This window comes from Girardinichthys multiradiatus, chromosome 1 (genome assembly GCF_021462225.1).
Source record: "Girardinichthys multiradiatus isolate DD_20200921_A chromosome 1, DD_fGirMul_XY1, whole genome shotgun sequence".
Taxonomy (NCBI): Eukaryota; Metazoa; Chordata; class Actinopteri; order Cyprinodontiformes; family Goodeidae; genus Girardinichthys; species Girardinichthys multiradiatus.
Window position 1 is genome coordinate 23061160 of NC_061794.1, and position 25398 is coordinate 23086557.

Sequence of the window (25398 nt, forward strand, 5' to 3'; positions counted from 1 at the left end):
CCAGTATTGTTTGTGGCATTTATATCTCCTTAATGTGATTGTAATATTGTAACAATTTACTTGCAATTAAGTTTTTAATACCCATGGCAGAGTTAGGCTTAAAATTATCTTCTAATTTCCCCAACACATTTTTTTCTGACTGGAAGTAATATTAACCTTTTTGAGCCGCCCAACTAGAGTCCCAACTTGAATCTGATTGACAATCTGTGGAGGGGGCTAAACATTAAGGTGATGACAGGGGGACCTTTTGAACACAAATCTCACAAAACAGCAAAATAAAATGCCAGTTTTGACAATAGTTGCCTTTTTTAAGTACTAGTTGGTCAAGGGTTTTGAAGTTAGCAACACTGATTCACCAAACTGGGATTATCAGTCCACTGCAGGTAACATATTGGCCATGCATACCTACTATAGATTATGTTTTTCAATGAAAACTGATTCTCAGATATTTTACTTGACTAAATAAAAGTTTAATAAAAATAAAATGAAGCAAAAAACATATCACTTCAGGTTGAATTTGTGGTTCATGGGTAAACATAAGAAAAGAACAAAAAAAAAAAACAAGTGGAACCTTACAAATTTGTGAGACAACAGTTAAAAGTTTCATATATAATAAACAGTTGATATATATAAACTGTTATATATAACAGTTAACAAGTTCATACATATAAAACCACGGCATGTACAGGTCCTTCTCAAAATATTAGCATATTGTGATAAAGTTCATTATTTTCCATAATGTCATGATGAAAATTTAACATTCATATATTTTAGATTCATTGCACACTAACTGAAATATTTCAGGTCTTTTATTGTCTTAATACGGATGATTTTGGCATACAGCTCATGAAAACCCAAAATTCCTATCTCACAAAATTAGCATATTTCATCCGACCAATAAAAGAAACGTTTTTTTAATACAAAAAACGTCAACCTTCAAATAATCATGTACAGTTATGCACTCAATACTTGGTCGGGAATCCTTTTGCAGAAATGACTGCTTCAATGCGGCGTGGCATGGAGGCAATCAGCCTGTGGCACTGCTGAGGTCTTACGGAGGCCCAGGATGCTTTGATAGCTGCCTTTAGCTCATCCAGAGTGTTGGGTCTTGAGTCTCTCAACGTTCTCTTCACAATATCCCACAGATTCTCTATGGGGTTCAGGTCAGGAGAGTTGGCAGGCCAATTGAGCACAGTGATACCATGGTCAGTAAACCATTTACCAGTGGTTTTGGCACTGTGAGCAGGTGCCAGGTCGTGCTGAAAAATGAAATCTTCATCTCCATAAAGCTTTTCAGCAGATGGAAGCATGAAGTGCTCCAAAATCTCCTGATAGCTAGCTGCATTGACCCTGCCCTTGATAAAACACAGTGGACCAACACCAGCAGCTGACACGGCACCCCAGACCATCACTGACTGTGGGTACTTGACACTGGACTTCTGGCATTTTGGCATTTCCTTCTCCCCAGTCTTCCTCCAGACTCTGGCACCTTTATTTCCGAATGACATGCAGAATTTGCTTTCATCCGAAAAAAGTACTTTGGACCACTGAGCAACAGTCCAGTGCTGCTTCTCTGTAGCCCAGGTCAGGCACTTCTGCCGCTGTTTCTGGTTCAAAAGTGGCTTGACCTGGGGAATGCGGCACCTGTAGCCCATTTCCTGCACACGCCTGTGCACGGTGGCTCTGGATGTTTCTACTCCAGACTCAGTCCACTGCTTCCGCAGGTCCCCCAAGGTCTGGAATCGGCCCTTCTCCACAATCTTCCTCAGGGTCCGGTCACCTCTTCTCGTTGTGCAGCGTTTTCTGCCACACTTTTTCCTTCCCACAGACTTCCCACTGAGGTGCCTTGATACAGCACTCTGGGAACAGCCTATTCGTTCAGAAATTTCTTTCTGTGTCTTACCCTCTTGCTTGAGGGTGTCAATAGTGGCCTTCTGGACAGCAGTCAGGTCGGCAGTCTTACCCATGATTGGGGTTTTGAGTGATGAACCAGGCTGGGAGTTTTAAAGGCCTCAGGAATCTTTTGCAGGTGTTTAGAGTTAACTCGTTGATTCAGATGATTAGGTTCATAACTCGTTTAGAGACCCTTTTAATGATATGCTAATTTTGTGAGATAGGAATTTTGGGTTTTCATGAGCTGTATGCCAAAATCATCCGTATTAAGACAATAAAAGACCTGAAATATTTCAGTTAGTGTGCAATGAATCTAAAATATATGAATGTTAAATTTTCATCATTACATTATGGAAAATAATGAACTTTATCACAATATGCTAATATTTTGAGAAGGACCTGTACATAAACATTACAGCTCTTCATTATGTACTTGTAATTGAATTTGTTGCCAATTTGTTGCCAGTTACCACTACAAACATCTACATTTTTAGAAGCCTTTAATCAGAATTTAGATATAATAAGCCAGAATCAAAATGAAAAATGTCAGCCAGAACACATTTATTGAAGCCCTGTACTTATACTTGGTTTCTGAACCTTTGGCCACAGTGAGATTTTTTAAAAATAGCCTCTGGCTATTCAAGTCATTTCTTGCACCTAACTGATAGTGTGCCACAATCCTAGGCTAGTTTACTATTGCAGGAGAACCATTTTAATGCAAATTCCACATGCCTGAAAAAGCTTTCAAAACGTTCTACGTCAACACAAGGTTAGAACATCTTTGAGCTGTCAAATGTGTGCTTTGGGTCATTGTCCTGATGGCAGACGCAGACCTTCACCCCATACCTAGTTTTCTGACATTGGGAAACAATTTGCTCTAAACGGCTTTGGTAATCTTTTGACAAATTCAATTCCTACCGGTTAGATAGAGACCTACTATGTAAGAAATAAAAACATTTTTAGAATAATTGCCTTAAGGGACTGTCCAGGCTCCCTGTCTCTATCTCTGATGACTGCCTGACTTCTAACCTCTGAGGTCCCCCTCCAAAGAGCCACCTGGCTCAGAATAAGAAGTGTAGTGGCTAATGCTGCAATCCACTTTAATTCAGCAGTCACAATGTCTGAGTTCCAGGTCAGAAAAAGCCGACTGTCCACTGAATTTGGATATCTGATTTTTAAAGCTGGACGGCTCTCTTCACTAAACTCAGCAACAAGCAAATCCTGCTGATTTTCCAGCACAGGTTGCATGTTACATCATTTCCTAATCTGAATTAAGATTTCCAAAGTAAAAACAATCAACTATGGACCCTAAAACTGGCTGCTTTGAATACAGCGGTTTTAACCGGGTAAAGAAGGGAGTGGAAGCTATTTATTCCTTTGGTATTTTCTCTAAAGCATCTAAAGCAAGTCAGACACCTTTCATCAAGAATTTAAAACATTGTGCTTACTATTTAAAAAAATTAAAGTGGCTTGTAAAAGTATTCATAACATTTGAACTTTTCCACATATCGTCACCTTACAACCACAAACATAAATATATTTTATTGGAATTTTATGTGAAAGACCAACACAAAATGGTATACAATTGTGAACTACAAAAAAAATTATAGATGGTTTAAAACATTTTTTACAAATATAAACTCAAAGGGCGGTGTGTAAAGGTATTCAGCCCCCTTTACAACCAACTGCCTTCAGAAGTTGCTTGATGACTGCTAATGACTACATAGAGTCCACCTGTGTGTAATCTAATCTCAGTACAAATACAGCTGCTCTGTGACGGCCTCAGAGAATATTGGGGAGCAAACAGCATCATGAAGTCCAAGGAACAGGGATAAAGTTGTGGAGACGTTTAAAGCTGGCTTAGGCTATACAAAGATTTTCCAAGCATTGAACATCTCACAGAGCACTGTGCAATCCATCATCCGGAAATGGAAAGAGTACGGCACAACTGTAAACCTGCCAAGACAAGGCCGTCCACCGAAACTTACAGGCCGAACAAGGAGAGCACTGATCAGAGATGCAACAAAGAGGCCCATGGTGACTCTGGAAGAACTGCAGAGATCCACAGCTCAGGTGGGAGAATCTGTCTATAGGACAACTATTAGTCGTGCACTGCACAAATGTGGTCTTTATGGAAGAGTGGCAAGAAGAAAGCCATTGTTAAAAGAAAACCATAAGAAGTCCCGTTTTGCAGTTTGCCAGAATCCATGTTGAGGACACAGCAAACATGTGGAAGAAGGTGCTTTGCTCAGACGAGACCAAAATTTAACTTTTAGCCCAAAATGCAAAATGCTGTGTGGTGGAGAACTAACACTGCACATAACTCTGAACACACCATCCCATACACACACCATATGGTGGTGGCAGCATCATGCTCTGGGGGTGCTTCTCTTCAGCAGGGACAGGGAAGGTGGTCAGAGTTGATGAGAAGATGGATGGAGCCAAATACAGGAAAATCCTAGAAGAAAACCTGTTGAAGTCTGCAAAGAATTGAGACTGGGGCAGAGGTTCACCATCCAGCAGGACAACGACCCTAAACATAAAACCAGGACTACAATGGAATGGTTTAAAACAAAACTTATTCATGTGTTAGAATGGCCCAGTCAAAGTCCAGACCTAAACCCAATCGAGAATCTGTGGCAAGATCTGAAAACTGCTGTTCACAAACGCTCTCCATCTAATCTGACTGAGCTTGAGTTGTTTTGCAAAAAAGAATAGGGCAAAAATTTCAGTCACTAGATGCAAAGCTGGTAGAGACACACCCTAAAAGACTTGCAGCTGGGATTGCAGCAAAAGGTGGTTCCACAAAGTATTGACTCAGTGGGGCTGATTACATTTGCACAATGCCCTTTTCAGTTTATTTGTAAAAAAAATAAATAAATCATGTATCATGTAATCTTCGTTCCACTTCACAATTGTTTACCACTTTGTGTTGGTCTTTCACATCAAATTCCAATAAAATCAATAAAATAGATTTATCTTTGTGGTTGTAATGTGACAATATGTGGAAAGGTTTAAGGGGTATGAATACTTGTACAAGCCACTGTAAATGTGTCGCCTTTCTTCTCCATTTTCAGTCAGCTGTAGGGCATTGTTTTCTCAATAGATTTGAATATCATTGAACAGGTAATTTCACTAATTCAATTCACAGAGTGGTATATTTCTAACAGTAATTTAAAATAGTTTGGCTTACAGCTTAAGTTAACCACAAATTCTGTTTTTTGGAAAATGTTTATATTTTATACGATTTATAAAAAGGATTTTCTATGTTATGGTTGTCACAAACATGGAGAGCATTGTTGACCACTGCCCAGCAGACAGTCACTGCCACCATCCACAAGGGGACTGAGCCAGAAAGGTTTATTGCTAAAGAACCTGGCTTTTCATAGTGCTGTATCCAAGCATATAGATGGAAAGTTGAGTGGATGGCAAACAATTGTTGTAAAAATGATGCACAAGAAACTTGGATAACCACTGCCTTAAGAGGATTGTGTAGCAAAGTTTATTCAAGAGTTTGAGGTGATTTACAAGGCGTGGACTGTGGATGGAGTCTTATATTCTTTCATTTATGTAATGAATGTCTGTTTTCTTGTTTGAACACACAGTAAATAAATGTGATGTAACAAGCCAGCTGTTTACATCTAAACCCCACCTGTTACAACCAGTGCAGCATTGTGACTGGTCCAAAAGTTTGGTTTTTCACCACACAAACCTATAAGTAGGAGTCTGACAAGAAGGATTTCTACATGATCTGGATGATGCAGATCTCAAAGAATCTCAACAGTTGACAGCAAGATCATAAATTGGATGAGATAAAATGAAAACTAGTCAGACAGCATGTCAGATGCTACACCCTGGAGCCAAAAGGCTAGCTACCCGTTTTTTTAAATGTACTTTCTGTCTCAAATGGAAAGGATGGTAAACAGATCCCTAAGATATTTCTGTACCACCCTAAAGGGGCCATCATCGTGTTTCAACTGATGCAATCTACAAGCTCCTCGGGGGACTTGCAGAACACAATTGACAAGTCAGTAAATGAAAGGGGCCCCTCACTTTAACTTGTGCCAAGTGTTACCAATTAGGGCAAGAGGAGGGGTGGAGGGTATTTTCCTAGAAGTACCTAAATGTACGAAAACATAAAATGAGATAAAACATAAAGTATGAGTGTTTCTCATAAGCAGACATGCACCATAGGTTTTCCATTTACGGACGGTATCAGCAGATCAGATGTCAGACAGATGACCTGCTTTACTGTTATCTTTTTCAGCTGACTTGGAGAAGACATGATTTGAATGGACTCTGACCTGTTGTAACTAAAACACTGTAACAAAAACCTGATCCCAAATTAGAAATAGCTCTTTAAGACTACAAAAGGAAAGCTGCTATCAGTTAAATAAAGTGACTGGAGTTCCCTATAGGAGCGGCGATGTATTCTGAGGGTTTGACCCTGTAACCTTCCATGTGTTTTTCCACTAAGCAAAATGAACATTTCGAGTATGCATAGAGAGGGGCCTTAGCTGTACTTTTTTTTTTTCTACTCCACTGTGTACATCTGCACACAGACAGACATATACACACTTTGAGAGACTGCAAGGAATTCAGGGCACAGAAAAAACATGAGACAGGGGGCCTATCAACCTGTCAAGCACAACACTGATGCCGTCATACCTCCCTTCCCTTTCACCAGGCACAAACATTTATGTACGTTCTGCCATTAGCTCTCACGAAATGCAGAAACATGGACAAACATGCCTTTGGCCTTTTGTGTAACAAATCACTTCAGAAATGTAAAATCATGGCTGTCATCCAGTGCACATGCAGAACTCATGAATGTGTTTGTGTACATTTGAAAAAGTGGGTCAGCACATGCATAACTTGAAGGGTTTCCAAGAAGTGATCTGCTCACCTGCCAGTGGAGGCCCAGTGAGGCAACCCAAGCCAACAAAGAACATGGAGAAGCCCATGGAGTTATTGAGTTGTTCTGACCCAACAAGATCAACCTGCAAAGCAGAAAAGCAGATGTATCATTTGAAATAATTAGATTTTAGCTACACCTCCTTCAACTTACTAGTGCTCAAATGCAACTCAGACATAGTTTAAAAAGCCAGATTTTCTATAGATTGACATTCACATCTGCTAAGTGTCTGAGCATTGTGAAACTGCAATGTGAACACTTAAATAAAAAAATTACTTTAACAAGTAACAAGTTATTTAACTGCCATTTCATTAAAAATATCTGAGTTGACTGGACACTAATGGCTTCCAAAGTCACAAGATCTGAATCCAATACGGCACCTTTAGAATTGGAATCCATCCATAATGGAACTGGAGATTTCCTTTATGGATGTGCAGCTGAAAAATGTGCAGAAACTGTGTAATGCTGTCAAATAAATATGGACCAGCATCTGAGAGAAATGTTTCCGGCACCTGGCTAAATTAATGCCTCAAATGACTGAGGCAGATCTGAATTCAAAAGGAGGTCAAATCTTGTACTGTCACCTGATAAAGTAGCAGGTGTGTATAGTATGTTTCTCTTGTCTGATGAATGTCAATAAAGTAGCCTATCTTTTAGATATTAGGAGATCAAACTGCACTTGGAAAGAGATCAGCACCGTTCTTTTTGACGCCCAAGGAGAGAAAGAAATCCTAAAGTTCTTGGTCAAGAATTAATGTCAACCAACTTGGGTTCAGTCTCCATGGTAACTAACTGTTATTGTGGCAAGTAGTTGATAAAGGCATCCAGTTATTACCTCTTTGTCTTCAACTTGAGAAGATATAGTTTTGTTGAAAAAAGTGAACAGATGCTATATACTAATCTATTACTACCATGCAATAAATAAATAACCTGACATTTTGGTGAAGATACATTTTTAACATGATCTGCTATGCACAGAATGCAAAACAATGTTACAAACTTAAACTAATGTTACAAAAAAGAGCTCAAGACTCTAAAAAGCTTTATTATCACGGAACAACAATCTGCCAACATGGCAATTTATTCAAGGTCCAGAAATAATATTTAAGCCTACCGGGTCTTTCATAACTGTGAGAGAAAAACAATAAGAGCTATAATAAACACAGTTTGAAAGGAAAGATGCCTGTCAACATAAACAGTTCTACATTCATTGTAAAGCATATATACAGGGGTTGGACAATGAAACTGAAACACCTGGTTTTAGACCACAATAATTTATTAGTATTCTGTAGGGCCTCCTTTTGCGGCCAATACAGCGTCAATTCGTCTTGGGAATGACATATACAAGTCCTGCACAGTGGTCAGAGGGATTTTAAGCCATTCTTCTTGCAGGATAGTGGCCAGGTCACTACGTGATGCTGGTGGAGGAAAACGTTTCCTGACTCGCTCCTCCAAAACACCCCAATAATATTTAGATCTGGTGACTGTGCAGACCATGGGAGATGTTCAACTTCACTTTCATGTTCATCAAACCAATCTTTCACCAGTCTTGCTGTGTGTATTGGTGCATTGTCATCCTGATACACGGCACCGCCTTCAGGATACAATGTTTGAACCATTGGATGCACATGGTCCTCAAGAATGGTTCGGTAGTCCTTGGCAGTGACGCGCCCATCTAGCACAAGTATTGGGCCAAGGGAATGCCATGATATGGCAGCCCAAACCATCACTGATCCATCCCATGCTTCACTCTGGGCATGCAACAGTCTGGGTGGTACGCTTCTTTGGGGCTTCTCCACACCGTAACTCTCCTGGATGTGGGGAAAACAGTAAAGGTGGACTCATCAGAGAACAATACATGTTTCACATTGTCCACAGCCCAAGATTTGCACTCCTTGCACCATTGAAACCGACGTTTGGCATTGGCATGAGTGACCAAAGGTTTGGCTATAGCAGCCCGGCCGTGTATATTGACCCTGTGGAGCTTCTGACAGACAGCTCTGGTGGAAACAGGAGAGTTGAGGTGCACATTTAATTCTGCCGTGATTTGGGCAGCCGTGGTTTTATGTTTTTTGGATCCAATCCGGGTTAGCACCCGAACATCCCTTTCAGACAGCTTCCTCTTGCGTCCACAGTTAATCCTGTTGGATGTTGTTCGTCCTTCTTGGTGGTATGCTGACATTACCCTGGATACCGTGGCTCTTGATACATCACAAAGACTTGCTGTCTTGGTCACAGATGCGCCAGCAAGACGTGCACCAACAATTTGTCCTCTTTTGAACTCTGGTATGTCACCCATAATGTTGTGTGCATTTCAATATTTTGAGCAAAACTGTGCTCTTACCCTGCTAATTGAACCTTCACACTCTGCTCTTACTGGTGCAATGTGCAATCAATGAAGACTGGCTACCAGGCTGGTCCAATTCAGCCATGAAACCTCCCACACTAAAATGACAGGTGTTTCAGTTTCATTGTCCAACCCCTGTATATGAGTTACTTTGCAAAGCTAAAAATTATCTTACCTCCTAATGTTCCATATAATATAGTCTTACGAACCAGATCATAGATCATTTTCTGTTCAGATTTCAGGAGGGATATAATAAAAAGTTACTCAATGAGCTGGTTCGCCCATAATGGCAGTTGGGAAAACATCTCCAAAGATTTTTCCAGCTGTTATTTAATTATGCAGTGAACCTCACGCAGTCCACAACTACAAGCTTGTTGTGAATTCACTGAATAGGCAAGGCTGATACTCTAAAGGTAACTGAAGTGGAAACCAATAGTGTAATGAAAGTGATACACAAGGGATTAAATGTTCATATCCAGGTAGAAGGCATAATTAAACAAATGTTTGCTAATGTCAAATGATGAAATAGGGGTTATATGATGATTACAAAAAGGGCCATTCACAGTGCTCAAAAATGACATCCACTTCATCCAAAACATGCATCAATATCCTACAGCGGATAAACGTCAAATGAAACAATTTTTAACAGGAAAATAAATGCGTTTCTGTCAAAAGTGAAGTCTTGATGTTTACCAATCCTGAAGGCTTGCTTTAGGTCAGCATAAAATTAAACAGATTAATCTTGCAGCTACTGTTAACTCATTTAACATTGGAGGAAGATCTCAGAGTTACCATGACAACAAGACATCGAGTCACAGGGGTCAACATAAATCCTTTGCTCATTTTATTTACACTTACTGGTTTACTTTCACCCCTGATTAAAATAGTCTTTAGAGGGTGAATTTAAGTCCAACGTTTTTGATTTTGCGGTGTGACTCGGGGTCCAGGTTTAACACTTAAATCCCCATCTCTGGATAGTTTTCAGGTTTAAATAAGCAAATGAAAGCATACTGAATTGGATGATGGTCAACTTTTGTTCCCGACAATAAAATCCTTGGTGTTCCTTACCAGAACAGGTAGCAGCAGCGCCATATAACCCCCGCAGAAGATAGCAAAGAAGACAGCATACACCATCAGCAGTATGTAGGAGGTGGCCAGAGGGGAAAGCATATTGACCAAGCCACAGAGGATCAGGTAGGCTTTATGGAAGTGATATTTATGAAACAGGTTCCTGTCTGTCACCCAACCCGAGGCCAACTGAGCAATGGTCTCTGTGATACCTGTTACAGAAACAAAGGTGAGAAAATAATTTTTTTTCTTACTAATAAACATATCAAAGCTAAGAACTCCCACCATTTTTGGTCTGTAAACACATCAACCAACACTGCATTGAACCTTTCTGAACTTAATAAAATCAGATAAAGGTTAGGGACATACGCTGTAATGTAGAAATGAAGACAAGTTAGTAATTCTTTTATTTTCTGTTGGGCAGCATACTTTTTTCTTATTTATCTGGAATAGTCATTGGAAAAAAATGCAATCAGCAGGTCAGACCTTAAATAAAACAGAAAATCGGTATCTGCATCTCTAGTTACACCAAAAAAATGTTCTCTATTTTTAGTGGGGCTTATATAAAGAGCAACAATGCTACAATAGAAACATGCAAGTGACATCTCTGAATGTGATTATCTGAATGGGTGTGACAGGTTTCTGAGCATTGGTCAAAGAATGTGAAAAATGACACAGACCTCGAAATAAACTGTGGTTATAGTTATTCACACCATCTGGTTTGACTGATTGTTGGCTCTGCTTGAGTATAATGACGGGGTAAGTTATAGACTTTTCTCTGCTGAGGTCAACTGGAATGTGATCGGCAATGCGGAATCTGCAATGGTGTATTGACTGTTGCAGGAATAGCTACAAGCAGGCAGCACTGTGCCATTGATCAATGAAACAAGCTGGTTCTCTGCATAGTAGAGTGACTCCTGATACCCTTCATCAAAAATCAGCACTGTCAGTGCTAAAGACATCTTTTGATGTCTTTAGTTACTCGGACTTTGAAAGAACGCCTCTGCACTCTTTAAGAACTCCACTGAGGTTAAAAAAGACGACATGAAGCAGCTGCGCAATGTTTATGTGTCCTCCTTTTGTGATCTAAGAAATGTCCTGGTGTGTCCACTGCTTGGACACTGACGAGATGTGCGTTTGTTTGTGTGTTTTAGCCTCAGCAGGTTGATTTAGCCCTGCAGCTGTTCCTGTTCAAACCCATCACAAAGCTGCTTAAATTTGGCCTCACCAAGTAGCAGCACCTCATGCCAGGTACATCAGGGACATTAGCTCTGTCCTTCACCCTCCAATTTATCAGCAAGTGAAGAAATTGTTAGCTTTGGTTCTTTGTTGGATTAACTGCCTGACCCTAACAAATAATTGCCCGTCCTTGGTATTAACAAGGGTTGAAGGGCAAGAAGAAACGCCAGTCAAGTTTCTTTAAACAGGGACATTTTGTCACAAGACCAAAGCGAAGATTTTTAAAAGGCATGTTGGTTTTCCCAGCTCCTCTGAAATCACTGCTGGCTTTACTTGCCTCCTTTTTTGCAAGCACAGCCTCATCAATACCCCTCTGCACAGTATCACCCACTTCAGAACTGGAACCAGACAAAACTGGGACCTCCTCTTGTAACCATGCCAACAACTTTACTGTGTTAGTCGTTGCTTAGCGACTCCAGTCAGCTCCAGTTTCGGAGGGGTGATGAGCACATTGACCCAGATGACAGTGGCCTCTCTTTCCCTTAGCCAAGTCAATGACAGCACTGGGTTTGAAAAGAAGAACAGCGGGTTCTGGGGGTTTGCAGCTTAGTGGTGTGCGTGGCACCCGGTCTCTTTGTCCTTTTTGCGCATTAAAATAAAAAGAATCCATCTGTCCTGCTGTGTGCTGGAAACCCAAGGAGCATTTAAGAAAATTCTGACATTTCCAGCACCTTGCAAAAGTATTCATACCCCCCTGAACTTATTTATTTTAAACCAGAAACTTTAAGGTGTTCTTATTGGAATTGTTTGTAATAGATCAAGGCAAAGTAGTCCATAATTGTGAAGTGGAAGAAAAAGAATGCATGATTTTCTCTATTTTTCAAATTAAAAGATATAAAGTGTGGCATGCATTTATATTTAGACCCTCCCATCATACAGCCTGGTCCAAACATTGTCTATCAGAAGTAACCTAATTAGCAAACAGAGTCCACTTATGTGTAATTTAATCTCACATGTATGAACACAGCTGTTCTGTGAAGGTCTCAGAGGATTGTCAGAGAACATTAGTAAACAAATGGCATTATGAAGACCAAGGAACACAGCAGAGAGGTCAGGGAGAAATTTGCTGACAGGACAACTATTTTTTGCGCTTTCAACGCATTCGGTCTTTATAGAAGAGTGGCAAACAGAAAGGTATTGTTGAAAGAAAACCATTAGAAGTCCAGTTTCAAGTTTGCCACAAGTCTGGAACAAGGTGCCTCAGTCAGATGAAACCTAAGTTCAACTTTGTGACCTACATAATTTTATCTGTGGTAGAAAAGTAACACTGCACATGACGCATGGTGGTGGCAGCAGAATGCAGTGGGGAGGTTTTTCTTTAGCAGGAAAGTGAAATTGTTAGAGTTGATGGCTGTAACTAAAAACAGGACAATCCTGATAGAAAATCTATTAGAAAATGCAAAAAAAAACCCGGGCGGAGGGTCACCTTCAAGAAGGAAAACCTAAACTTAAAGCCAGACCTACAATGGAGTGGTTTAGGTCAAACCATATTCATGTTAGAATGGCCCAGTCAAAGTCCTGACCTAAGTCCTATTGAGAACCTGTGGCTAGACTTGAAAATCAACGTTCACACATGCTCTCCATTTAATCTGACTGGGCTTCAGTCATTGCTCAGACAAGAATTGGCATGAATTATCTGCATAGCTGGTATAGAGACCAATGGCAAAAGACTTGCAGCTACAATAGCAGGAAAGGTGGTTCTACAAAAATGACCCCAAAATTGTTGACAAATGACAAATTGTTATTTGTAAATTATTTTTAAATATTTTGAAAACTATATGTTTTCTTTCTGGCTGCACAATGGCACAGTTGGTAGCACTGTTGCCTTGCAGCTAGAAGGTCCTGGGTTTGTCCCCTGGCTGGGGGTCTATCTGCGTGGAGTTTGCATGTTCTACCCGTGCCTGTTCTACCCGTGCATGCGTGGGTTCTCACCGAGTACTCTGGCTTCCTCCCACAGGTTAGCTTAATTCATCTCTCTAAATTGCCCTTAGGTGTAAATGAGTGTGTGTGTGTGGTTGTTTGTCCTGAATGTCTCTGTGTTGCCCTGCGATGGACTGGCAACCTGTCCAGGATGTACCCTGCCTTTCACTCATAGACTGTTGGACATAGGCACCAGCTTGTCTGCCATGTAACATCCCCTAAAAGTACACTTGAAACTTGTGGCTAAAATGTGAAAAGTCTCAAAGGGGCAGGAATCCTTTCTGAAACATTTTGTAGTTTTCTAGTTTAAAAATGCCCTTTGTTAGTTAATTTTAGTATTGCTTGTGCAATTTTCTACAACATAGCTCTATAACCCCAATCTTTATTGTAATCTGTAAGTGTTGTGCAGTAGTTTTGACTCCTATTTCTATCAATTTTCCCTTTTTCTGCCAGCTTATGCTGTTTCCCAATTAAAGCTGATAAATAAATGCTGCAGTTCTTATTATAGCCTTGAGTTTCCTCAGAGTTTTCTCAACTTTCCACACAACATGCTAATGTACATTTAGGTATAACCTGTTTTGTCCAAACTCTGAAGCAATCTGTGGCCCATTATTTGATTGACTGAAAACAGTTAGGTTGCCCTCCATTGCTTGAATGACATTTATATTCTATGTCAAACTGTCTTTTATTGTTGATATTTGATTGTTGAATTGCAACATTTGTACTATATCTACTTTTAGCTGCACAAAAGTAGATACAGTGCCCAAAACAAGGTTCCCCATGGGGACAATAAAATTATATTGAATGAAATTAATTTGAAAACAAAATCCGCATTCCCTAAAAAAAGAGATCTCTTCACTTCAATATATAAAATGAGGTAAAAATGTGTCCAAATGGCTCTTGTGATACCAGCAACACCCATTATTATTAAGATCAATAAGAGCAAATGTGTGCTTAACTATTTCTCTAAAAAGCACACATGCTCACAGTTAATACTGTATCTAAAAGCTTGCAGATAACTGTTCATCAATGGTTACATTATAAAACATAAGTGCTTTAATTATTCACAGTGCCTGACAAAGCACTAACAGAATTACACGTGCATGTGGTTTGTGGTCAAATGTTAATGCTGTTTTCTAGTCATATGGAATGGCCTCATCAATTGTATACTGCTAAACCCACCCGTCCTGGCCAGTGGAACAAAGTTCAGCTTTTATGTAAGCGCATTCATTACATAAGACTGCAGAGTCTGAGTAGCTCACAAATAATTAATGCCTAAAAATTGACTGAGCATTTCTATTGCATCACTTGGAAGATCCAGACTTGAAAAACAAGATGGACCTACCTCTTCACAGTCACTGCAAAAACCATATGATTGGAAAATACAAAGATATGTAGGCTGCAGTCTGTTGGATAAGGACTCTTTGTTTTATAAAATAAATACATTTTAACCATTCTTTGCTAGATGGGGATGTAAGCTTAAGGTGACTGCTGTTATTGCGGCACAACCCACCCTCCTCTTAGAGAGAAAACAACTGTTCATTTAAGTTCACCAGTAACTTAGAATACACATCTCCATCATTGAAGGCCTTTTGGCCTGTATAAAGCAAAACAAGCTTGAACCACAGTTTCACACATAAGTTTCTTTTGCAGAAAAGCTGTCTTCTCATTTACTCTGCATCAACACGTCTAACATAAACCTAAAGAATTCATTGTCTTGTCCACCAAACATCCACCAAACATGAATAGTCTTCCAGCAGTCCTCTACCTCCTCCACATGATATTTAACAATCTGAGCAAGGTTCTCGTTAACAGTAGTTGTTTTCTATTTGCAGTCTTGCAAAATCATTGCTGCTCAGTGATTTACTGGTGTTGGACCCATCAACGTTAACAAAAGTCAATGCAAGACTAGCCTTTATCTGTGTAAAAGATACTCTGGGATTTTCTCTAAATTCACAAGCTATTAGGGGCCTTTCTTTTACAAACCTTTACAATTTCCGTATTGTACCAAAAGAACACAGTGCAGAAAATGTCTGTTTAAAGGTTACAGAGATGCTGGTGGTTTTTGTTTGGCATAATTCCTATGCTAGATAAAGCTTAATGTATAGTAAAAGTTGCATTTGTTTCACCAAAAAAGGTGAATAATTTATCTTTTCCAAACAATAAACCTTTTGTCATCCTTTCCAAAAGTGAATAATTATTAAAGGGAATCAATTGGCTAATGTTAGCCTCACCTGCTACAGAGATGAAGAAAGAAGCATCCATGGCATCGATGCCCAGGTTTCTGGCCCTGGCAGACAGATGGAAGTACGGGATGAAGTAGGCCAGTTGACTGAATACCAAGGACCAAGTGTAAATGCAAAAGAATGGGTCCTTTAGCAAGGAGAAGTCCAATACTTTGGTGTTTTGGACTGGCACACTGGACTGTAAGGGAACCCCAACGGTGGTGGACCTGTTCATGCTACCATTCATCTCCACTGGATTGTCTGGGGTTGGAGGTTTACACTGACCTGAGTCATGTTGGTGCTCGTGGCCATTTATGTTGTTAAGGACCAGTCTAGTTAATTCAGGGTTCCATGACGGGCTCTCATGTCTATGAAGGCATTTTCCTCTCAAATTTTCAATGTCCCTGTGAGGTGGAGAAGATGATGGGAGAGAGCCTACTTTGGAGACACCATTGGATAAAGGAGGAGAGCTACTCAAGCAGCTTTTAGGGTATTCCTTTTCTTCAGAGCTCTTGAGGGAAATGGCAGGGCTCTTTTGGATGGGTAAAGAAGTAGGATTGGAAACAGACGGCTTCACGTTGATGGGTCTCAGAAGCATTCCAGAAGCCACCAAGTTCAGCATGAGGCCCCCGAGAATCAGCATTGCACCTATGGACGACAAACAGAAACCACAGCATAAACATTTACTGACACACACACACTCATTTAAAGATTTATCATGCCTACCTTGCCAAGCATACTGGTCCAGAAGCAGCTGGGTGAATGGAGCTAGGGCAAAGGTCAAACCCATTCCAGATCGACCAATCGCATACGCTGTGGCCAGACGTTTTCTAAAGTACAGCGCTGTTATCACTGAAAACGACTGGTATAGTAGTGCAAAACCCATTCCTGACAAGAGAACAATAGGTTAGTGTGATGAATCTCTTCTTCTGAAACTGAAGTCTGAAAAGTAAAAAGAATTACGAATCTTTTTTTTTTTTTCAAAAAAGCAACAAAGCATTTTATTTTTACTTTTTCACAAACTTAAACTCACCGACTATCACTCCCATGCTAATGTAGAGGTATACCACACTGTTGGCAAAGATGCTTATGATGAAGCCTGCACTAACTAGCACTGCCCCGGAGATTGAGGTCACCCTCGGTCCCAGCTTGGCACAGGCCACAGAGGCAACGGGTGCTGCAGCAGAAGATTTTAGATGGAGTTGGTTCTTTGGATGTAATTCATCCCTTTCAATTATGAAACATCCAAGTATTGCTATTATATCTTATTCAAAGCGATGGAATAAGAGACGAAAATATTTTCTGTTATTCAAACCTCCAGACAGACGTAAACTAGACATGATGGAACCTATCCAGCTGATGCTCTCTGCTGAACCTCCAAACTCATCTTGGAATGCAACAAAGAAGATCCCAAAGCTTTTTAATGTGCCCATCACAAGGACATTCACCTGCGAATACACACAAATACCAATATACAGAAATGTTAATAAGTCCACTGCCTCATAGTGTAGATATATGAGGGTGTGATCTTGTGTGATAAAGGAGGAGGCGAATTCTACCTCAACCTCCTCAATACAATCCATGTTACAAATACCATTTAATAAAGATTCTTTAACATTTATTAATACAGCAAACAATTTCATTCAGAGGAAGTTTTTTGTGGCATTAAGTAAAAATGCAAAAAAAAAAAGAAAATACAAGAAGAACAAGTGAAATGTCCGAGGTAGGCCGTATAACTAATACCATACCTCTTCATCCTGGTGCATGTGTGCGAACTAGCAGAAGTAGTATGCAAAAATCAAGGTGAGGAAAACAACAAATGCAATGTGTTCAGATACTCACGCTGACCTCTTTATCAATAATGTTGGTTTTCTTGCAACCTCTTTAGGGGGAAACATTAGGCTGTCTTAAAAAGACCAGATCAACATACCAGGAAACAATGGAGCACCACCATCCAGCCCCAACCTCCATCCGGAGGGTCCTCATACTGAATTTCTTTCTCCTTCTCCTTTTTTGTGGTCATTGCATCTCTCCCGAACAGATTCATGGTGGCCTTTGTTTCACTGGAAGCAAATCAAAAAATAAATAAATACATATTGATCATCATTTTAAAGTTATGTATGAGATGTTTTTTATGATTTCCAAGTGCACAGTAACAATTTTTTTTCTGTGTTAAAATCAAAGGTTTTAACATATATAATTTAAATAATTTCAATGTAAATTTATCTAGATTATTTCTGCATCCCTCAAAAAAACTTCATCCAAATAATTTTTGATCCACTATAAGGTTATGGTATTTTACATCAACATTGCGCTACAACACAAAATAAACACTTAAAGCCCAGATTTCTCCACAATTCACAAACTTACAATATATGATATTACCCTGACATTGCTGAGCAGTCATTGCTTTGATTTTTATTAAATAAATACAAAAGATAATACAGAGAAAGCCAAACCAGATCCTAATAGACCAAGATTGATTTATGTTACCAAGGGACAGGATACAACCCTGGACCCAGGAGCAGATGCATGAACAGATGGAATGATTAAAATGGGTTTTGTTTCCACCAAAATAAATAAAGAAGGTAGCAGCAGCCCCCTGCTGACCCCGCTACCCAGTCCCGGACAAGTGCAAGACGAATAAATAAACAAAAAATAAATAAACAAGGTTAAAAACAAGACGATAAAACAAGCTCCTAAAAACATACAAAGCTTGGTGTGTTACAAATCTAATAAAAATGCTCATGTAAAAAGAGAAATATCCAAGGAGCTAAAAGCGTCAATAGGATGAGTTAATATTTAGTAAAACGTAGACGCAATTAACAGGTTCACAGCCAACATCTCCTAGTTGTTCCTAAAAAAAACATAAAATATATGATAAACAGCATCAATAATATGAGAATCTTCCTTTAGATAATTCAAATAATTAAACAGCTGTCCAAGAATTAAACAGACTGGATATTTTAATTGTTAAGTTTCTACAAACTCCTTGTTGGAATTGTCTAAATTAAATGAAGACACTCAAGCCAGGATTTTATTAACTAGCAGACTAAAGGACACAGTAAGTCAACAATTTATCTTTGAGCTATTTCTATTCACTGTAGTCACCATATTCCAAAATGTGAGCTCTACAGCAGCGTTAACATTTTATATTGCAACGTAATGTTTGCATTAAAGGTGTTCGGAGCAGCTGACAAGACACTGTTACTTGACAATAGAGCGCTTTGAGTTAAAATGTTTGGGCCACACTAACTTGTGTAAATTCATAAATTAAGTCAACTTGAAACCCTGATCTTGCACAAGGTAAGTATATTATTCACCCTGTGATAAGTCACTTCTCATATATGGTATAAGTGTTTTCAAACTCATAATTACAGATATGTATTCATTTTATACGGTTATTTATATTGGTTTTGCAATGAAAGATACACACAAATACCTTTAAAGCTTAGTGGCAGTAAACAGTAATGCCTGTATAGCTTAATAAGCAATAAGTTTTACATTCCTAATAAAGCACTGCTTTAAAAGGGTGTAAAAAAGAAATCGGAATCAGACCCTTTTTTGAACAAAGAGTATCTGTGTAAAAAAGTACAATTACATTTTTAAAATTGCATCATGTGAATTTAACACAAAAGTCACAAAGAAAACCCAGCTATTAATGTGTAAATCACAAGTCACAGCGCAACCAAAGCTAGTTACTTTTCTTCCTCTTCTGCCTTTACTGCAGCTGCTCCGCTGGACTGAATGTCCTAGCAGCGTTGATATATTATACGAGTCTGTGTCTCAGCAGGAGCAAATATTTAATTAGGCATTTGCTGAGGCTTACTGAGAGCATCAACAGCATGTTCTCTGCAGATTGGGCAGATGATGTTTTAACTTTCTCGTAATTACATTTTGTCCACAGATATATTTTGTTCAAGGAACACAATGTAATGATTAATGTAGATACACCAGAGGATGAAACCCAGTCACATACTAATCAACAAAGAATTGGCTCTTTAAGAACATGTGTTAACTATTTTACATCTAACAGTCTGAAAAACAAGTTTGACCAGTAAAAGAGGTCAGGCACCAGTTTTTTTGTTGTTCTTAAGTGTGCAGAGGATCATGAAACTGTGCAGCAGAAATGTTGCTCTATTAGCCTTCTGAAGCATTTACAGTGGTTAAGCACATGCCTGTCGTTTTCTATACATTTCTGTCTTAAATAGCCATTCACCAGACTCAAAAACAGAGAACAGAGGTTTAAACATGATTTAGGGGCATTTCTGCGGTCATGTTAGCTTTTAGGAGTCTATTACGATCACTACGACTTGACTGATTGGGTATAGAACTCACAGTTCACTTCATGTCTTCATGATGGTTTCACTCACTGAACAGCCTGTCATTATAACGATGCAATTAAATAAGAAAAAATGACTTTTTCAGGAAAATCTGTGTATGCAGCAGCCTTCACAGTAATTGGTACCCTTGGGAAAGAGACCCCAGCTCGCCTCTCTTTGCTGCAGTTCTCCAAAACTGAGCTTTTTATCTTTCTATCTATCCTCCTCACCACAGGTTGTAAAATCAACTTGGGCCCGTGTATCACAGTTTCACTTGTTTTAACCACAGAATTATTGTTCTGACTGTAGATAAGAGCAAGGTTTTTGATAAGTAGCTTTCTCTTAACCATTTTCTAACTTGGAAATCTCCACACACATTCTCTTTACTCAGATTGTATGTTCTGTGTCCTTTAAAATTTTCAGAGATGTTATATTCATTTCTACCCCAGAGAAACAAGAATTCATGGGTTGCAAATAAAAGCTTTGTGAGACTATGATTACCTTAAAAAAGTAAAGTCTAAATCACAATTATAAGAATATTTTTTTTTACATCTTTATGAGGTGTGCCAACTAATGTGTATATTAAATGATTAAAATTAAGGCTGCGCAGCATCAGGAAAATATGAGATACAATATTGATTATAACAACTAACATTTTCACGACTGTTTCCTTTCTTTTTCATTATTACTACTTTCCCACCATTTTCTGTCACCCTTGCATCTCAGCCACTAAAAATATATGCAGAGCCATTTAATGAAAGTATTTTTGAGAAGTTTCTTTATATTAGTAACTCAGCCCACTAAGTAAAACACATTGTATAGATTAACTACACACAGACTGATGTTTTCAAGACTTTATTTCTGTTAACTATGATGATTTTCTACCTGCAGCTAATGAAAACACAGCATTTAAGTTTAGAATTGTACATCAATAAATAAATACACCAATAAAAAACATTTTTGATATACAAAAGTGGGCTTAATGAAAAGTATGTTTAATACCTGCTTAAAGGTTATTTTCAGAAGGAAATTTAATCTGACAAACGAGCCTCATTTGAACGTATATTATAATTTATTGAATATGACTGGTTAGGTTGGCACCAAGGGCAGTTAGACACCATCCAACTGACCAAATATTGTATTGGCAAGCACACTGTGACTACCTCACCCTTGGTACATGATATTAAGCATAATATTGAATCCAAGAAGTCCTTTGTGATTACAATACTGCAAACAATTGCGATTCGATAAGTTGTGCAGCTCTAAATAAAAATATTTCCAGAATATTGGGCTTGGAAGATGCATTTTGGCAAGATAATAAATATATGGTTTTTATAATTAATTTGTTGAAAATTTAGGTTAGAAATATGTGCTCAGTTGTTCTAATGAAAGATTGGAAGTTTAAGGTTTAAAGCCTTATTTGGCAAAATGATAAACCCCAACTTTGGTTCCTATGACCTTATTGGTATTAGACAGAAAAGAGAAAGCTCTGCTTCAAAAAGACGTGAACATAACAAAACCATGGTTGTATTATATTGTATTAAGAGAAGGGTGGGTGGATTCAATCAATGAGAATCACTTTAAAGTCTTTTGTAGAACATGTGGCCCATAAATGTGCACTGTTCACCATGTAACTACATCAGCAAGAAATAGATATCCCTAATGGGACTTCAGAATTGGAAAGTCATCATACTCTTGAGGGTATCTATGACTTTGCAAAAGTTATCTTCTCTCCCAAATGACCCATTTCTGCACAGAATACACAGAAAGGTGATTAGTCTCAGAACAGGCCACTAAAGAAGACTGATCAGACCAGGTGATGCTTTTTTTGGAACTCTGCAAACCAGTTCTCACAAACTTTAAATCTCCCCTCCATTATAATACAGTGAACCCTCGCTATATCGCGGTTCACCTTTCACGGTCTCGCTGCTTCACGGATTTGCTTCGTGCATTGTGTTCTGCATTCTGATTGGCTAAACAGTCTCTCCGCTTCTTCTCTACCTGTGTGCCAATAACGTAGCGGTTTAATATGTACACGTACGTAAAACAACTACCGACAACCACTACCGATAACTATGTTCTTCTCTCGAAAAAACACACCTGCACTTTAGCCACACACCTGGCTTTAGAAGAAAAAAACCCTACAGAGCGGAGTCAGGATGCAGCGGCTCAGTCAGAAGAGCAGTGAAATATACGTGAGTCACTATTTGTCCTACTGTACCTTGTATTTTTTTTTCATAATCATTTTTCATTTTCTCCCGTTCTAATCCAATGACTCGGGTCACGGTGGGGCGGTGCTGATCTCCGCAATTTGAAGCCTTCAGTTCGTATTGATGATTAAAATAATTATTATAGTAGTTATTTGTTAAAAAAAAAAAAAAAAGAAAAAACGTTTATATAGTACTTTTATTTGTTAAACAAATGCTTGGGCTTGTAAAAAGGTTTTGTTCTTTGGTATTATGGAGTATTTCATTGTATAATAATTGTAAAAAAAAAAAAAGGTTACTACTTCACGGATTTCGCCTACCACGGGTTCTTTTTGGAACGTAACCCCCGTGAAAAACGAGGGTTCACTGTATACATATAAATACCTTAACATACACCACTGAAATCTTAATAAGCAGTTTGTTATTGCACAGAGCACAGAGAAGTTTGAAGAATCCATATATTTTTTGCCAAATGTTTTGGGAAAAATGTATCATTCCAGCGTCCATGTTTAGATGTATGGGTGTATATGTGGTACATATACATCTATTTCAGCCATGTATACTGTATCACTGAAGCTTTATGAAAGAACTTTGTCAATGTGCGCTGAAGTGATTTAGTATCAACCTGCCCAGGGCTGTGTGAAGCTGTACTATAGTCTGACCCCAACAATCCATGGATGACCTTGGACTGCTTTGATCATTTCTTGGAATGTTCTTTCCCAGGATCATGCTCCCAGCACTTTGACAGATCTTTAACCAGCTTTGTTCAAATTACACATACTGGGTTTTACATAATAATTAATCAATCTCACCTATCTAGGGCGTACCCCGCCTCTCGCCCAATGACTGCCAGAGATAGGTACCATACGGTACCATAGGAGCCAAACGACGGACGGACGGACAGACAGACGGATGGATGGATGGATGCCAAACACAGAAAACAACCATAACTAATTGTTTCTGTGGGACTTCGGCACTAACAATGTTAGATTTTATCAAACCAGCAAAACAAAACATTAAAACCACAGTGAAATGCTCACAGACTTGTTGAGTCAATACCTTGAACTTGTGCTCCCACATTTGTTCAGACGTGTTATGCTATGTATGAATGTATTTTGTTTAATCGTTGTTTTATTGTAACTCTGCTGCCATCTTGCCAGATCCATCTTGGAGAAGAGATTTTTGATCTCAATGAGGCTTTATCTGGTTAAAAAAAGGTCATATTTACAACAACACAGCAAGATGTACTTAGTAAATTTAGAGAAGACACGATAATTCACTTTTATTGTAATAAACCCATGTTAGTATAATATATAATAAATAAATGGTTGAATACTTTTAACTTAGAGTATTTCCAGAAAGACGTTCTGCAGTAAATTGGCTATTTCATTCCATAATCTTGTTTTTTTATAGACTTAATACATAAATCTCTACTTTATGTAGAGATTTAGTTGCTCGTTTGGGTGTCTAATACTTCCAATATGCAGAAGCTGAAGTAAAGGAATTTCTTCAATATTTTAGTGTCTCTCAGTCTAAGAGATAATACAAAATGTACAAACGCAACGCAGTATGGATGAGAAAAAGAATAAATTGGGTAGGACTTTATAAAGCTGAGATTATTTTATGTGGACCAATTGATTCAAAAATTACCCTCACCCTTTCCTTGGGCCCCTGGCTCCTCATAAGAAATCCTCTGTGAGAACCTTAGAGCGACAATTGACAGTTCTTTTAAATCCAGTGACAAATACTGTTGTAAAATTAGGCTTTCTCCAGCTAAAACTTTCAGCCAAGGCAAAACTCTGGTGCTCTCCAAGAGATTTAATCTTTCTCCTTTTTGTTTCAGCTCACCTGGATTACTGCAATTCTTTGTATTTTGGGTTTTAGATTTATTGTCCCTTTATGGCTTGCAGCTGGTCCAAAATGCTGCTGCCCATCTAAACACTGGAGTGAAAAAGTACCACCATATTACACCAGTTTTGGCTTTACTATGTTAGCTTCCTGTTTTATGATTATTGATAAAGCCCTACATGGACTGGCCCCTGATTATTTGAAGGAACCCCCCATACCCCAACAAGAGCACTCAGATCTACTAAGCAGATGTTGTTGCAAATCTCACGAACCAAATGCAAAAACAGAGGTGACCGTGCCTTTGCAGTGGCACGACCCACTCTCTGAAACAATTTACCATCAACTATGCAGAACGGGTATTCACTGGAGAGCTCTAGAAACCTCCTAAAAACCCATCTCAGCTCTTTGGCTTTCAATTCTATTAAAGCTTTGTTATCCTGATATAAATCTCTTTGTGGTCAGTTTTCTTCAAAAAATTTTAAATAACTAATTTCACTTTGTTTTCATTATATTTTAATTTACATGTCATTTTGTCTTTTTTTTTGTTGTAAAATTTTTTTGTGACAAATGTTTTTTGACTTGCTTAACATTATTGCAAAACACTTTGGTCCAATTAGTGTGGTATTAAATGTGCTTAACAAATTTGACATGACATTGACAGCAGTGGTAACTAAGGTTGCAATGACATGAAGGTGACAGTTTGCTAGGTATCTCAGACTTTAGGTTACGGTTCAGTAAGAGCGTAGTACAGTAAAAAGAAACAAATGCAAATACCAAATGCTAGATCTTCACATTTCACATCTTTTGAACAGAAAAACACTTCACCAAAAAAGGGATTGCTTTCATGAAAGGCAGCTATTTTGTTACAAATATTGAACAAAATTAATTTAGTTTCAATTAACTTGGCTCACACAAAAAAGTAAAAAAGAATTCTCCTAATGCGAAAATACTAAATTAAGCACAAACTCACCTAGTGTTGCCCTGTTTAACATTAGGTAGCATTTAAGAACATAGTGGCATTTGTTCAGTGTCTGGTGTTATGTTTTTATTAAATTGGATTAGATAGACTTTTATGTATTTGGGGAAAATTAATAAAAGAAAATGTATTAAAAAAAAAACATTTGTAATAAAAAAATAAAAATACACAAAAGATGCATAGCACCAGGTTTGCTACCTTCCCTCTACAAACTCTATTAGGCGATACAAAGCAAGTATAGCACGCTGGGAATTATTTGGTGAAAACAACACTAACCTTTTAAAGGACATGAAATAAATACACAAAGGTTTTGCTGTAATTGCTATTATATCAGCGTTGGGAATGGCTACAAGCTCATGTGCTTTGTTCTTTTCTTTTTGTCGCTTTCTCCTTTAGAGGTGTTACTGTGGAGCTGGGCTTTAAAATCTTCCAGCATCA

The 25398-nt window shown here is 38.5% G+C and overlaps 1 protein-coding gene across 4 annotated transcripts in view; it reads right to left on the reverse strand.

Annotated features, from left to right (window-relative positions):
* slc16a4 (solute carrier family 16 member 4) overlaps positions 1 to 25398 on the reverse strand; it is a 40653-nt gene that overhangs the window by 4141 nt on the left and 11114 nt on the right. For 2 of the 4 annotated variants that reach the window (XM_047377017.1, XM_047377007.1), the window contains 7 exons: positions 17538 to 17670; positions 16923 to 17055; positions 16641 to 16784; positions 16334 to 16495; positions 15617 to 16255; positions 10224 to 10435; positions 6800 to 6893 (listed from right to left, as the gene is read on the reverse strand). In XM_047377017.1, coding sequence (XP_047232973.1) covers positions 6800 to 6893; positions 10224 to 10435; positions 15617 to 16255; positions 16334 to 16495; positions 16641 to 16784; positions 16923 to 17055; positions 17538 to 17654 — 1501 coding nt within the window. In that variant the 5' untranslated portion in view covers positions 17655 to 17670. Of the gene's footprint in view, positions 1 to 6799; positions 6894 to 10223; positions 10436 to 15616; positions 16256 to 16333; positions 16496 to 16640; positions 16785 to 16922; positions 17671 to 25398 lie in introns of all 4 variants that reach the window. The other 2 variants (XM_047377026.1, XM_047377001.1) reach the window with 2 other exon arrangements.